The 16,742-nt window shown below is 44.2% G+C and overlaps 1 protein-coding gene across 1 annotated transcript; it reads left to right on the forward strand.

Moving 5' to 3' along the window:
• Positions 1 to 8,823: 8,823 nt before the first annotated feature.
• On the forward strand, positions 8,824 to 9,903 carry LOC124678358 (receptor protein kinase TMK1-like). Its single transcript, XM_047214261.1, has 2 exons — positions 8,824 to 9,216; positions 9,296 to 9,903. The coding sequence occupies exons 1-2, from the start codon at positions 8,926 to 8,928 to the stop codon at positions 9,410 to 9,412; spliced, it is 408 nt and encodes a 135-aa protein (XP_047070217.1). The 5' UTR covers positions 8,824 to 8,925; the 3' UTR covers positions 9,413 to 9,903.
• The last annotated feature ends 6,839 nt before the right edge of the window (positions 9,904 to 16,742 follow it).

The raw sequence follows: 16,742 nt of genomic DNA on the forward strand, positions 1-16,742 counted from the left end.
CATTTTCATAAAATACCGTAGATGGTTTCTGTAAAAAAAAGAAATCCAAGGACGCGGACGAGATGAAATCAAAGGTTGTAGATATCTTCAGTGTACTGCCGTTCAGTCATATTACCAAGAGCCATCATACTAACGGTATGTTGACAAGAATACTGATGTTGAAAAGAGAGTCCGCCCACTGTGGAAAGTGTCGATAAACATCCTTGTTTTCATTCAATCTAGCGGTGATTGCCCATGATATCTTGGAGATAGGCCACATAAATGATATTACCTCTGTTTCAAATTATGAGATGCTTTGAGCCTACCAAAACATCTTATATTTTGTAACCAATGTTGTTTACAAACATCTTATATTACCTCTGTTTCAAATTATGAGATGCTTTGAGCCTACCAAAACATCTTATATTTTGTAACCAATGTTGTTTACATCTTCCAACCCTAGTACATTGAGCGTTATATTGTTGACAATCAACCATTCACACATGAATAAGCTTACACATGTTCAAAGGTAGCAGTTTAAAATAGCTCATAACTGTTTTGGCTGAACACCCTGGTTTCTTTGCCCTCAGAAACAGATAGGTGACGGTGTTATTTTTTACAAGTTCAAACCCCTCTTTTTTTCCAATATTTTCTTCAAATACAATAGATGGTATCTGTAAAAAGAAATCCAAGAATGGGGACAAGATGAAATCCAAGGATGTACATATCTTAAGTGTCTGCCCTTCGATCTTATTATTGCATAAGAAATTTTGACAAGAATACTGATGTTGAAAAGAGCCCTACGAGATGTTTTGAGCCTACCAAAACATCTTATATTTGTAACCGAGGTAGTTGACATCTTTCAATCAAATGTGCCAGTATATTGAGCGTTCGGCAGTTAACAGTCAACAATTCACACATGACTAAACGTTATTGGACGTATTTTCCCTTTCGACTTTCCACAAGATTCATTAGCTTGAGTATTTTTCTTCTACAAGTTGATTCGCAGGATTTGGAAAACATAGTAACTAGAGAAATGCATAATTAAGATAGAACGGGTCTTCGGGTGTTTGATTCGTGGAAATAAACTGAACACAAGAATTTTCAAATTAAGGTTAAAAGAGCTGCAAAGATATTAATAAGAATAATTTTGGATGGTGACATGGGTATGCCCAAGGGATATGTTGTATGTGTGTCCCTGGTCCCTATTCATACGTATCCGAAGAGTTCAAGGCCCACGGACCCAAAGGTTTTAAGGCCCATGAAGATGAGGACGTGCGAGTTAAGAAAATAGAGTCAATATAGGAAAACTTGTAAACAATATATGGAAAGGTCTAATCCGGCACGGTGTATGTAAACTTGTATGGCACGAAAAGCCTCGGCGGCGCCTCCTATATAAATTAAGGCGAAGTCGAGGACAAAGAAAGGATCGATAATTGAAAACCCTAGCCACCGTATTATTTCGAGTTGCATCTTTGTTCGTCTGACCACCTTCGAGTTCTAGTTGCCCTCTATTTCCACGAAACCGTAAGTCTACAATCTGTAGGTATTGGCGAGTTAATTCTTCGTCAGATGGATTGTGAAATTCCTTTGTTTGCTCCTTGAAACATAAACCAAATGAAAATGCCCTTTTTTATTTCTATGCTCCATTCTTTTGAGTCAGATAGATGAATATCATAAAAAAATATAAAATTTCCTATTCCGGTGTTTTGAGACAGATAGGTTAAAACTTCAATTGCTACTCACACACGCACATGTTATACCTAAGAATTGATGCCGTGTCTCATGAGCATATGCACAGATCGCTCATAAAAATTAGAAAATACAAATTTATACACCGATAGAATGAAACAACTAACTTGTACTATAAAATAAAACGAATCTACACCCGCAATGAGCACCCTGCAACAAAATGCAGTGTTGCAAGTTCTAGCATAACGACAAACGTTCACAACAACTCCAAGATTACAGAAGTAAAATCCGTTTTTCATTTCTAACATAAATTATATATTTGAACAAAAAAATAATTTACAATAAATCCTCACAACATTTCAAGAGATTGATGCGACAATTTTTTTGGTTAAACAACATTTTCTGGCTACGGGTGTGACAAAAACCGCTATCAATTTCAACAAAAATAAAACATGATTACAACAAAAGAATATTGTGTTTGTAGAAATGAAAGTGGTTAAACAACAATTGTAGCAAGCGCCTAAAAAGCATTGCACCATCTCACGCCTGTTTTCCCAACATAACTAATATGAGTTTGTTACATTTCAAACTCATTTATGCCACCGCCCTTGCCTCCGAGCTGCAGCTCCCCGCTCCATAGCTTCCAGCGCCAAATCCACGCAGAGCCACCAACCTGGAGGTCACTAAGACCACCCGAGATCTGGGCCGCCTAGATGCCCAAGCTTCAGACGCCGACGAGCACACCCAACACACGTAGTCGCCATGCCGCCGCCGAGTGACCACGACGCCACGCCCCGCCAACCGCAGCAGCCCGTGTCGCCGCCGCTGTGCAAGTGGGAGAAGAGTCCCAGCCAGAGCTTCGCCCGGGAACGGCGAGCAGAAGGGGCAGAGGTGGGGAGGGACTGGCTGCAGCGGCTTGATTAACTTTCGCCATGTCGCTCGCGGGAGCGGACTGAGCGAACAAGTTTTCTGCCTGCTCTGTTCGTCTGTTGGAATCGTACTTGTCCAAACTGCCTCACTAGCTAGGTAGGTAGCTATCGTACGTTAGGTGTTGTATTTCCACACACAGCTTTCCTAGAAACTTTGGAGGAACCAAAGACGCCCAAAGTTGCAACAAACCGCTGTGCCGCCGAGCCGTACATACCTCCATGCTCACTCACATAGGGCGCGTTTGGTTGCCTGGACGCCCCTTGGCTCGCATCGGGGCATTTTTTGGGCCGTTTGGTTCCCTGGGCGCACTCGTGTTTTTGCATAGCACGGGTTTTAAAGCACCCCTGGGACAGGTCCCGGAGGAACGCCCGGTTTGACAGTTTCTCTAGGGCCAGACCCTGGCGAGACGAAAACCGACAACGCCGTTCGTGCGGGAGCTCCGCCTCGGCATGGTGGGAGAAGCCGAAATCCTAGCGGCGTTGCACGGCAAAGGTAGGGGTAACCTCCCTCTTCGGTTACCCTCTCCATTAGCCCCCTCCCAAAATTTCCCTTCCCCCAAATTTCGCACCGGCGGCGGTGACCCAGATCTGGCAGTGCGCATCTCCCTTCGGTCTCCGGCGTCGGACCAGGGTCCTCTTCTCCAGCCGCGGTGGAACCTGCACACATCTTCGGCGGCTTTCGGCCCTGTCCTTCTGATACGCCTCCGACGTATCGATAATTTCTTATGTTCTATGCCATATTATTGATGATACCTACATGTTTTATGCACACTTTATGTCATATTCGTGCATTTTCTGGAACTAACCTATTAACAAGATGCCGAAGTGTCAGTTCCTGTTTTCTGCTGTTTTTGGTTTCAAATCCTAGTAACGAAATATTCTCGGAATTGGACGAAACGAAGACCCGGGGCCTATTTTTCCACGGAGCTTCCGGAAGACCGAAGAACATACGAAGTGGGGCCACGAGGTGGCGACACCACATGGCGGCGCGGCCAAGGGGGGGCCCGCGCCGCCCTATGGTGTGGCCCCCTCGTCAGGCCCCCGACTCTGCCCTTCCGCCTACTTACACTACTAGGAAAAGGCTTATAGCCGCACTTATTACCGCCGGCAAGTCCGCTTCAAGGTGGCCAGCGGTAAGTTACCGCCGGCGAGCTGGTTTTGGGATGCCGGGGATAGGCCCCTTACCGCCGGCGAGTCGAGACTGAAATCGCCGGGGGTAAGTTGAGCTGAGAGCACTCAGATGAATCTCCTATTACCGCCGGCAAAATGGGTTATAAGGCGCCGGAGATAAGGCTAGCTACCACCCGCGAAGCAACATCAAAAGCGCCGGGGTAACGTGAGGTCGTATTGACCATCCGGACCACCAGCGACCACGATTCTTATTCGCCGGGGGTAGATGGCGCGCTGTGGTCGTGGGCACGCACGCGCCCACCCACCCATGACACGCACCCACGCACACCAGCCATACACGCATCCATTCCCCTCTCCCCCCTCCCGAGATAGCCGGACACACCATCGATTCCCGATCTCGTCGGCGATTCTCCCCTCCGTTCGTCCGGGCCACACCCTCACCCGCACCGTCTCGCTCCACCGATCTCGAACTGTCCACTCCCTCACAATCGAGCTATGCCGCCGCCCCGTCCATGGCGAACTGCGTTGACGCCGCACCGTCGTCCGTCTAGAAGATCCCCTCTCCAGCCGCCGGGCCCTCGTGTGCCGCCAGGCCCTCCTCCGGAAAGCCGCAACCCCGCGCGAACTTCTTCGCCCGCGGTCTAATTTTCAGCGAACCACCTGCTACCGCATCCTCTCCGGCTCCCCTCGATCTGCTCTACATCGCCCCTTTAGGTAATTATCTGATCTTCTCTGCTCTCAATCTCTCCTCTCTTTCTCAGATTTGTTTTCCTGATTTCAATTCAGCCGCTGACCATTCGAGCAGCAAACTGGGCAGTTCGACATGTATGTACGCTAAAATAGGCGTCTTTTAGTAGATGTAACTGAATGTAAATAGGGAAACTGGATCACCTTTACCTCCAGATCCGTTCCATGTATAAGTTACGACAATAGCACCCTGAAGAATTCAAGTCAGTGGCCATGAATGGCAATCTGCAGGTGATTATAGTCGTAATTCATTAGTTGTGCTGGTGAGGTAGTTGTGTTGAGTAGTTAACTTGCAAGTCATTGTTTTTTAACAAATGAGTTATATCCAAGTGTTGAGAATTGAATCCAAGGGCGTCAACAACGAAGGTATGTGTCGCCCTCTGTTGTGCTATCTCCCGATCGATTTACTGAACTGTGTTACAAATAGTACAACAGCAGCTATCGATCGTGGCTAACTAACACGATGTGGTGCTGTGAGACTAGGAACTAGCACTAATTTAATTACACAGACTTGGTCCAAGTGTTATCTGAATTACACACATGTGCTAACATGAATCTTACACATACCCTGAAAATGTTTTTTTCATGATTTTGTTCTACCTAAGCCAATCCTAATGTCCACATGAATAAACATGACTGTTCTATTTGGGCAAATATTTAATGCATGTGTTTATAGATACGCTTGAGCTTGCAGTGCTTGCTTGGTATTACTACAGTATGAACATGAGTTTGATTGCCTTGCTTGCAGTGCTTGCAATTTATACTCCAACATAAATGAATTTTTTCTGTAACTTATGATGCTGAGGTAATCTGAACTTGACTGACAATTCATGTCTCACATAATTTGCATTATTTAATGAAGAGAATGTCTATGTGAACTGTCTGGATATCTCTGGAAGAATGACACATACTTAAGTTGTTTAACGAATAATACTTGTAGCAATTTTTTCTTCATTTAGCTGAATTGTTTGAGCAAGATATTACATGTTCAGTTTTCAAATTGCTTATACAAATAATAGTCTTTTCATTGTGCAGACTATTGTGGTTTATGCTATTGTTATGCACAGTCTTATTTTCTGAAGGTATTTTGCTACCTGGGCCCTATCTAATGCATGTCCTTCCTGTATGTGGCTTTGCAAACGAAAAATTTCTGCTTCCGAAGACCTTAAGTTGGAGGAGCTACTCTTGATGCGCAGAGCTGTCGGTGTATACTTGTGTATATTTCATTGCTGCACTTTGTCTAGAGTAATAACTATAGAGAAGGGCACACTACTTTGGCTGTTTTGGTGTGTTGTCGGAAAATCTCCCCAACGTTCTATATTCCGGAACGGAGGGAGTATATCTGTTGTTATGAACATTTGGGTACTACTTCCTAGTATATCTGTTGTTATGAACATTTGGGTACTACTTCCTATATCTGTTGTGTTACTGATGTGTATCTTGCTGTCATTCTGGTATTTCCATGTATATTCTGTGTAGTCTGGTGTATATACAGTTAATTCAAGATTTTTTTTTGGCTCTTGTTATTATTACCCCTGGCGAATTTTTAGTTTTACCCCTGGCGAGACGTAGCGCCGGCGATACACAATGTTACCCCGGCGAATAGGCTAGGTGCCGGCGGTAACAAATACCGCCGGCGAATTGGAGAAGGTGCCGGCGGTAAGTAGGAGTTACCGCCGGCGAACACGAAAGCGCCGGGGATAACAACTTACCACCGGCGAGGTGATCGCCGGCGAATACAAAAACGCCGGCGGTAGGGGTTTTTGGTGCGCCGGCGGTAAGTGATTTTGTAGTAGTGTTAAAGCCTCCGTCGCGAAACCCCTGATGCGAAAAACCATGATACGGAAAACCTTACTGAGACGCCGCCGCCGCTGATCCCATCTCGGGGGATTCTGGAGATCTCCTCCGGCACCCTGCCGGAGAGGGGATTCATCTCCCGGAGGACTCTACACCGCCATGGTCGCCTCCGGAGTGATGAGTGAGTAGTTCACCCCTGGACTATGGGTCCATAGCAGTAGCTAGATGGTTGTCTTCTCCTCATTGTGCTTCATTGTTGGATCTTGTGAGCTGCCTAACATGATCAAGATCATCTATCTGTAATTCTATATGTTGTGTTTGTCGGGATCCGATGGATAGATAATACCATGTCATGTTAATTATCAAGTTATTACATATGTGTTGTTTATGATCTTGCATGCTCTCCGTTACTAGTAGAGGCTCTGGCCAAGTTTTTGCTTTTAACTCCAAGAGGGAGTATTTATGCTCGATAGTGGGCTCATGCCTGCATTGACACCGGGACGAGTGACGAGAAGTTCTAAGGTTGTGTTGTGCTTGTTGCCACTAGGAATAAAACATTGGCGCTATGTCCGAGGATGTAGTTGTTGATTACATTACGCACCATACTTAATGCAATTGTCTCGTTGTTAGCAACTTAATACTGGAGGGGTTCGGATGATAACCTTGAAGGTGGACTTTTTAGGCATAGATGCGAGTTGGATGGCGGTCTATGTACTTTGTCGTAATGCCCAATTAAATCTCACTATACTTATCATGTCATGTATGTGCATTGTTATGCCCTCTCTATTTGTCAATTGCCCGACTGTAATTTGTTCACCCAACATGCTTTTATCTTATGGGAGAGACACCTCTAGTGAGCTGTGGACCCCGGTCCACTCTTTAATACTGAAATACAAATCTGCTGCAATACTTGTTTTTACTATTTTCTCTGCAAACAATCATCTTCCACACAATACGGTTAATCCTTTGTTACAGCAAGCCGATGAGATTGACAACCTCACTGTTTCGTTGGGGCAAAGTACTTTGGTTGTGTTGTGCAGGTTCCACGTTGGCGCCGGAATCTCTGGTGTTGCGCGGCACTACATCCCGCTGCCATCAACCTTCAACGTGCTTCTTGGCTCCTCCTGGTTCGATAAACCTTGGTTTCTTTCCGAGGGAAAACTTGCTGCTGTGCGCATCATACCTTCCTCTTGGGGTTGCCCAACGAACGTGTGAAATACACGCCATCAAGCATATTTTCTGGCGCCGTTGCCGGGGAGATCAAGACACGCTGCAAGGGGAGTCTCCACTTCCCAACCTCTTTACTTTGTTTTTGTCTTGCTTTATTTTATTTACTACTTTGTTTGCTGCAATTATATCAAAACACAAAAAAATTAGTTGCTAGTTTTACTTTATTTACTGTCTTGCTTGCTATATCAAAAACACAAAAAATATTAGTTTACTTGCATTTACTTTATCAAGTTTGCTTTATTTACTACTGCTAAAATGGCCAACCCTGAAAATACTAAGTTGTGTGACTTCACTAGCACAAATAATAATGATTTCCTATGCACACCTATTGCTCCACTCGCTACTACAGCAGAATTCTTTGAAATTAAACCTCGCTTTACTTAATCTTGTCATGAGAGAGCAATTTTCCGGTGTTAGTTCCGATGATGCTGCTGCCCATCTCAATAATTTTGTTGAACTATGTGAAATGCAAAAATATAAAGATGTAGATGGTGACATTATAAAATTAAAATTGTTCCCTTTCTCATTAAGAGGAAGAGCTAAAGATTGGTTGCTATCTCTGCATAAGAATAGTATTGATTCATGGACTAAATGCAAGGATGCTTTTATTGGTAGATATTATCCCCCTGCTAAAATTATATCTTTGAGGAGTAGCATAATGAATTTTAAACAATTGGATAATGAACATGTTGCTCAAGCTTGGGAAAGAATGAAATCTCTCGGTTAAAAATTGCCCAACCCATGGACTCGACTACTTGGATGATCATCCAAACCTTCTATGCAGGACTAAATTTTTCTTCGCGGAATTTATTGGATTCAACTGCTGGAGGTACCTTTATGTCCATCACTCTTGGTGAAGCAACAAGGCTTCTTGATAATATGATGGTTAATTACTCCGAATGGCACACGGAAAGAGCTCCACAAGGTAAGAAGGTAAATTCTGTTGAAGAAACCTCTTCCTTGAGTGATAAGGTTGATGCTATTATGTCTATGCTTGCGAATGATAGGACTAATGTTGATCCTAATAATGTTCCATTAGCTTCATTGGTTGCCCAAGAAGAACATGTTGATGTAAACTTCATTAAAAATAATATTTTAATAATAACTTTCCGAAAATGTGTGGATTTTGTACACACAAGCATGGGTGTGGGTGTATCCTGTACCGTTGATGAGATTTTTGAGATTCGTGCTGCTGTTGGTTGGCTCACCATTTTCCTTTTCACCTCATATTTTACCCGTCACATCTACCTGCTTTTCTCCTCACTTTACTCCGTGCGACCCGGCGACAGTTTCCCCTATCCAAGACGGAGAACCACTTTCCCCTTCTCACCTCAACCACTGCTCCCCAAGCCATGGGACGGGTGAAGCTGCAACTCCGACGGCCGCGGACGTCCAGGTCGGGCTCAAGGGCTTGACGAGGATGCTGGCGCGCGAGGTCCACAATCTCACCGAGGTCTTCTCCAAGAAGCTCACCGGCAAGCTGCCCTCCCTCGCCGGCCTCGCCTCGCTCCATGTCATCCTCGTCAGCAAGAAAATCTTCACCTCCATCGCCGATGGTTTCTTCAAGGGGCCGACCGCGCTCACTGCTGTCAACCTCGACGAAACCCGCTCGAGCCATGGACGATACCCGCCGACCTCGTCGACCGCGAGTCCCTCCTCAACTTCTCCATCAACAGCGTCAACCTCACATGCGCGCTCCCGGAGTTCATCGGCACGCCAGAGCTCCTTTTCTTCTCTCCCTCGCTCCCTTCACTCGCTGATGTACTGACAGTGTCTTGGTCTGCGTACAGGCAATGGATCTTTACTGGTACACGATGGGTCTCCGGCTGGAGCGGCGCAGCGCCCTATATGGCGTGCTGCTGGAGGCGGAGCAAGCGCGACCGTGGCCAAGACAAGGGCGCTGCTGAACGCGCCGGAGATGGACCTTTTGAGCAGCGCATGAGGCTGCGGAGACGGGAGCTGCGGCGTGGTGATGGAGTGGAGCTTCTCAACAACTTGCCGCAGTTCACGCTGCAGCACAGCCCGTGGGGAACGCGGAGGCGCACCAGCAACGCCGTGGGTGCCGTGACCAGAGATCGCCGAGGCCAGCGCCGTGCACAGGCACGACATGGCCGTGCAGCCTAGCTTGCTGTTCTTGCGTTGATGTTGCGTCTGTGCGGAGGAAACAGCAGCTATGCCATCGGTGACGCTTTGTCTGTGCGGAGGAAGCAGCGGTGCCGTCTTCTCTCTCTCTCCCTCAAAAATTCTTCATATTTTCCCCAACTTTTCTTGAACGCAAATGGTGAATTGATGTTGTATGGAGTGGTTTCCTTGTTGCTGGTCTTATCCGAAAATGGTGGCTGCTCTCGGTTTGGTTCTTGTTAATGCATTAAAATGGGGATTTCGGATCAGTTCTTCACGCTCAGCTTTGCTCATCTCTTGTGCTACATATCAATTATTTGATTTGTTGGAATCGCTGTGTTCCAAGTAAAAAAAAAATGATCTGTTCCAGACTATTGTTTCTTGCTTTCTTTTTCCGTTGGAATGCGTCAAAAGAAGCACTTAGCATATCAAAAAACCGTGAATGTTCAAAAGATTTAGGATATCTTGTTTTGTGATTTGTGGATAAATTAGTGATGAACCAAAGAGCCGAAATGTGCAATGGTGAAACAAAATTCAGTCCGTTCATGTTCAAAGAGTGTGTGTGCTCCAAGAACTATACTGACGGATTCAACAACACAAGAAGCCGGCCGGCACCACCCAGTACACCCTCGTGAGCGCGGCACAGTCCACAGACTGTTCACCTTCATCCTGACGACCGGCGCAGCGACAGTCAAAGAAAAGTTCAGGCAATCGGAGCAACTACGTGATAGACAGTAAATTATTGATGCCAACAGCAGCTGCCGCCCGGCGAAGAGCTTCTCGTCCGAAGTAGTAGGCGCGGAGGAGCCACACCAGCTCGTGCTGCACGGCGCCGATTGCGGTGGAACTCCAGCTCTCGGCCACCTCGACGCCGCTCTGCATCCAGTGACTTCTTGGGCGCCGGGCCGCCGGCCACGAGCAGGACAAAAGCGACGCGCCGTCAGAAATCGATTCGAGCCCGCCGCTTTTTGGGCAGCAGGCGGCGGTGGGAGGAGCCCGATTCCGACCGGCGCCTCGAGGAGTCACCACGCGGCTGGCCGGCTGGCGAGTCGCAGGCGGGCAGCGATGGACATGGACGGGAGCTTCCTCCATCTGCAACTTGACCTTGTTGGTTCAGACTTGGAGTTCTCTGAATCGGAAACACGGGATGTGGAAGGACGGAGGCGAAATGGGGATTTTTCAGGGTGCCCCGGGAGGAGGATCGGCCGTGCGGGTGAGAGAGGAGAGGCAGCAGCGGGGTCATGGAGTCAAAAAGCCGTGTCGGGTGCCTTTTTGCCTCGTTCATGGGACCCACAAACTTTACAGAAATGAGGCAAAAAGGGCAAAATAACCTCTCCCTCACATGGCATCTTGTCCGAATCTCCAGGCATCCAACAGCTATGGAAACACCCACACTCATGCTTGGGTGTACATATGTATTTCCGAAAATAATAATTTCAACAACAATGCTTATCGGAACAATTCTAGTAATAACTATAGGCCATATCCTTATAATAATGGTAACGGTTATGCTAATTCTTATGGGAATTCTTACAACAATAATAGGAATACACCCCCTGGACTTGAAGCCATGCTTAAAGAATTTATTAGTACACAAACTGCCTTTAACAAATCTGTTGAGGAAAAGCTCAATAAAATTGATATTCTTGTTTCTAGAGTTGATAGTCTTGCCTCCGATGTTGATCTTTTGAAATCGAAAGTTATGCCTAATAGGGATATTGAAAATAAAATTGTTACTACAGCAAATGCCATCCAAGTTAGAATTAATGAGAATATAAGATTAATGGCTGAATCTGCGTGCTAGGTGGGATAGAGAAGAAAATGAAAAACTAGCTAAAGAGGAAAATGTAGCTAAAGTTTGGACTATTACCACCACTAGCAATGCTAATGATTCATATGTTGCTGCACCTCCTACTATCAATGGTGAAATAATTGGTGTTGGCAATGCTTCTACTCCTAGTGCAAAGCGCGCAAAATTACTCGAAACTGCTAAAACTGCTGAAACTGCTTGTGATAAAACTGCTAAAAAAATTTCCAACCTTGGGGATGATAATCCCATTGCTTTAGATTGTAATGATTTAGATTTTGATGATTGCCACATCTCTGAAGTTATAAAGTTCTTGCAAAAACTTGCTAAGAGTCCCAATGCTAGTGCTATAAACTTGGCTTTCACAAAACATATTACAAATGCTCTCATAAAAGCTAGAGAAGAGAAACTAAAACTTGAAACTTCTATTCCTAGAAAGCTAGAAGATGGTTGGGAGCCCATCATTAAAATGAGAGTCAAAGATTTTGATTGTAATGCTTTATGTGATCTTGGTGCAAGTATTTCGTTATGCCTAAGAAAGTCTATGATATGCTTGACTTGTCACCATTGAAAAATTGTTATTTGGATGTTAATCTCGCTGATAATGCTAAAAAGAAACCTTTGGGGAAAGTTGATAATGTTCATATTATGGTTAACAATAACCTTGTCCCCGTTGATTTTGTTGTCTTGGATATTGAATGCAATGCATCTTGCCCCATTATATTGGGAAGACCTTTTCTTCGAACCGTTGGTGCTACTATTGATATGAAGGAAGGTAATATTAAATATAAATTTCCTCTCAAGAAAGGTATGGAACACTTCCCTAGAAAGAGAATGAAGGTACCTTATGATTCTATTATTAGAACAAGTTATGATGTTGATGCTTCATCTCTCGATGTTACTTGAGATACACTTTCTGCGCGTAGCTGAAAGGCGTTAAAGAAAAGCGCTTGTGGGAGACAACCCATGTTTTTACTCCAGTATTTTTGTTTTATATTTGTGTCTTGGAAGTTGTTTACTACTGTAGCAACCTCTCCTTATCTTAGTTTTATGTTTTGTTGTGCCAAGTAAAGTCTTTGATAGAAAAGTAAGTACTAGATTTGGATTATTGCGCGAGTTCCGGATTTCTTTGTCTGTCACGAATCTGGGTCTATCTCCCTGTAGGTAGCTCAGAAAATTAAGCCAATTTACGAGCATGATCCTCGGATATGTACGCAACTTTCATTCAATTTGAGCATTTTCATTTGAGCAAGTCTGGTGGCCTAATAAAATCCATCTTTACGGACTGTTCTGTTTTGACAGATTCTGTCTTTTATTTCGCATTGCCTCTTTTGCTATGTTGGATGAATTTATTTGATCCATTAATGTCCAGTAGCTTTATGCAATGTCCAGAAGTGTTAAGAATGATTGTGTCACCTCTGAACATGTGAATTTTTATTATGCACTAACCCTCTAATGAGTTGTTTCGAGTTTGGTGTGGAGGAAGTTTTCAAGGATCAAGAGAGGAGTATGATGCAATATGATCAAGGAGAGTGAAAGCTCTAAGCTTGGGGATGCCCCGGTGGTTCACTCCTGCATATTCTAAGAAGACTCAAGCGTCTAAGCTTGGGGATGCCCAAGGCATCCCCTTCTTCATCGACAACATTATCGAGTTCCTCCCTCGAAACTATATTTTTATTCCGTCACATCTTATGTACTTTGCTTGGAGCGTCGGTTTGTTTTTGTTTTTTTGTTTTGTTTGAATAAAATGGATCCTAGCATTCACTTTATGGGAGAGAGACACGCTCCGCTGTAGCATATGGACAAATATGTCCTTAGGCTCTACTCATAGTATTCATGGCGAAGTTTCTTCTTCGTTAAATTGTTATATGGTTGGAATTGGAAAATGCTACATGTAGTAATTCTAAAATGTCTTGGATAATTTGATACTTGGCAATTGTTGTGCTCATGTTTAAGCTCTTGCATCATATACTTTGCACCCATTAATGAAGAAATACTTAGAGCTTGCTAATTTGGTTTGCATATTTGGTTTCTCTAGAGTCTAGATAACATCTAGTATTGAGTTTTGAACAACAAGGAAGACGGTATGGAGTCTTATAATGTTTACCATATGTCTTTTATGTGAGTTTTGCTGTACCGTTCATCCTTGTGTTTGTTTCAAATAACCTTGCTAGCCTAAACCTTGTATCGAGAGGGAATACTTCTCATGCATCCAAAATACTTGAGCCAACCACTATGCCATTTGTGTCCACCATACCTACCTACTACATGGTATTTATCCGCCATTCCAAAGTAAATTGCTTGAGTGCTACCTTTAAAATTCCATCATTCACCTTTGCAATATATAGCTCATGGGACAAATAGCTTAAAAACTATTGTGGTATTGAATATGTACTTATGCACTTTATCTCTTATTAAGTTGCTTGTTGAGCGATAACCATGTTTACGGGGACGCCATCAACTATTCTTTGTTGAATATCATGTGAGTTGCTATGCATGTCCGTCTTGTACGAAGCAAGAGAGATCTACCACCTTCATGGTTGGAGCATGCATATTGTTAGAGAAGAACTTTGGGCCGCTAACTAAAGCCATGATTCATGGTGGAAGTTTCGGTTTGGACATATATCCTCAATCTCATATGAGAATAATAATTGTTGCCACATGCTTATGCATTAAAGAGGAGTCCATTATCTGTTGTCCATGTTGTCCCGGTATGGATGTCTAAGTTGAGAATAATCAAAAGCGAGAAATCCAAAATGCGAGCTTTCTCCTTAGACCTTTGTACAGGCGGCATGGAGGTACGCCATTGTGACACTTGGTCAAAACATGTGCATTGCAAAGATCCGGTAGTCCAAGTTAATTAGGACAAGGTGCGGGCACTATTAGTATACTATGCATGAGACTTGCAACTTGTAAGATATAATTTACATAACTCATATGCTTTATTACTACCGTTGACAAAATTGTTTCATGTTTTCAAAATAAAAGCTCTAGCACAAATATAGCAATCGATGCTTTCCTCTTTGAAGGACCATTCTTTTTACTTTTATGTTGAGTCAGTTCACCTATCTCTCTCCACCTCAAGAAGCAAACACTTGTGTGAACTGTGCATTGATTCCTACATACTTGCATATTGTACTTGTTATATTACTCTATGGTGACTATTATCCATGAGATATACATGTTACAAGTTGAAAGCAACCGCTGAAACTTAATCTTCCTTTGTGTTGCTTCAATACCTTTACTTTGATTTATTGCTTTATGAGTTAACTCTTATGCAAGACTTATTAATACTTGTCTTGAAGTACTATTCATGAAAAGTCTTTGCTTTATGATTCACTTGTTTACTCATGTCATTACCATTGTTTTGATCGCTGCATCCACTACATATGTTTACAAATAGTATGATCAAGGTTATGATGGCATATCACTTCAGAAATTATCTTTGTTATCGTTTTACCTCGCTCGGGACGAGCGAGAACTAAGCTTGGGGATGCTTGATACGCCTCCGACGTATCGATAATTTCTTATGTTCTATGCCATATTATTGATGATACCTACATGTTTTATGCACACTTTATGTCATATTCGTGCATTTTCTGGAACTAACCTATTAACAAGATGCCGAAGTGCCAGTTCCTGCTTTCTGCTGTTTTTGGTTTCAGAAATCCTAGTAACGAAATATTCTCGGAATTGGACGAAACGAAGACCCAGGGGCCTATTTTTCCACGGAGCTTCCAGAAGACCGAAGAACATACGAAGTGGGGCCACGAGGTGGCGACACCACATGGCGGCGCGGCCAAGGGGGGGCCCGCGCCGCCCTATGGTGTGGCCCCCTATGGAAAACCTTACTGAGACGCCGCCGCCGCTGATCCCATCTCGGGGGATTCTGGAGATCTCCTCCGGCACCCTGCCGGAGAGGGGATTCATCTCCCGGAGGACTCTACACCGCCATGGTCGCCTCCGGAGTGATGAGTGAGTAGTTCACCCCTGGACTATGGGTCCATAGCAGTAGCTAGATGGTTGTCTTCTCCTCATTGTGCTTCATTGTTGGATCTTGTGAGCTGCCTAACATGATCAAGATCATCTATCTGTAATTCTATATGTTGTGTTTGTCGGGTTCCGATGGATAGAGAATACCATGTCATGTTAATTATCAAGTTATTACATATGTGTTGTTTATGATCTTGCATGCTCTCCGTTACTAGTAGAGGCTCTGCCAAGTTTTTGCTTTTAACTCCAAGAGGGAGTATTTATGCTCGATAGTGGGTTCATGCCCGCATTGACACCGGGACGATGTGACGAAAAGTTCTAAGGTTGTGTTGTGTTGTTGCCACTAGGGATAAAACATTGGCGCTATGTCCGAGGATGTAGTTGTTGATTACATTACGCACCATACTTAATGCAATTGTCTGTTGTTAGCAACTTAATACTGGAGGGGGTTCGGATGATAACCTGAAGGTGGACTTTTTAGGCATAGATGCGGTTGGATGGCGGTCTATGTACTTTGTCGTAATGCCCAATTAAATCTCACTATACTTATCATGTCATGTATGTGCATTGTTATGCCCTCTCTATTTGTCAATTGCCCGACTGTAATTTGTTCACCCAACATGCTTTTATCTTATGGGAGAGACACCTCTAGTGAACTGTGGACCCCGGTCCATTCTTTAATACTGAAATACAAATCTGTCTGCAATACTTGTTTTTACTATTTTCTCTCGCAAACAATCATCTTCCACACAATACGGTTAATCCTTTGTTACAGCAAGCCGGTGAGATTGACAACCTCACTGTTTCGTTGGGGCAAAGTACTTTGGTTGTGTTGTGCAGGTTCCACGTTGGCGCCGGAATCTCCGGTGTTGCGCCGCACTACATCCCGCCGCCATCAACCTTCAACGTGCTTCTTGGCTCCTCCTGGTTCGATAAACCTTGGTTTCTTTCTGAGGGAAAACTTGCTGCTGTGCGCATCATACCTTCCTCTTGGGGTTGCCCAACGAACGTGTGAAATACACGCCATCACCTTCGTCCACCATGATAGAGGTAAGTGAAAACTCCTCTGCTCTACTTTAGTGTTAGATTCATGTTGGTAGAACTAGTTGGGTTCAATAAGACCGTTCATAACGCATAGATCTTGTTTGAGTAGACCGACCAGCTCCAGCTTGTGCATCACGCCGCGACACTCATCATTTGCGTACAAGCCTGGATCTTGATGGTGCACAAGAGAGCAGTTAGGCATGCTGCTTTTCCTCGTGTGACTTACGGACCTATGTTACAACGAGATCAGGAGAGGATTGATACGTCCAAAT

This window comes from Lolium rigidum, chromosome 7 (genome assembly GCF_022539505.1).
Source record: "Lolium rigidum isolate FL_2022 chromosome 7, APGP_CSIRO_Lrig_0.1, whole genome shotgun sequence".
Taxonomy (NCBI): Eukaryota; Viridiplantae; Streptophyta; class Magnoliopsida; order Poales; family Poaceae; genus Lolium; species Lolium rigidum.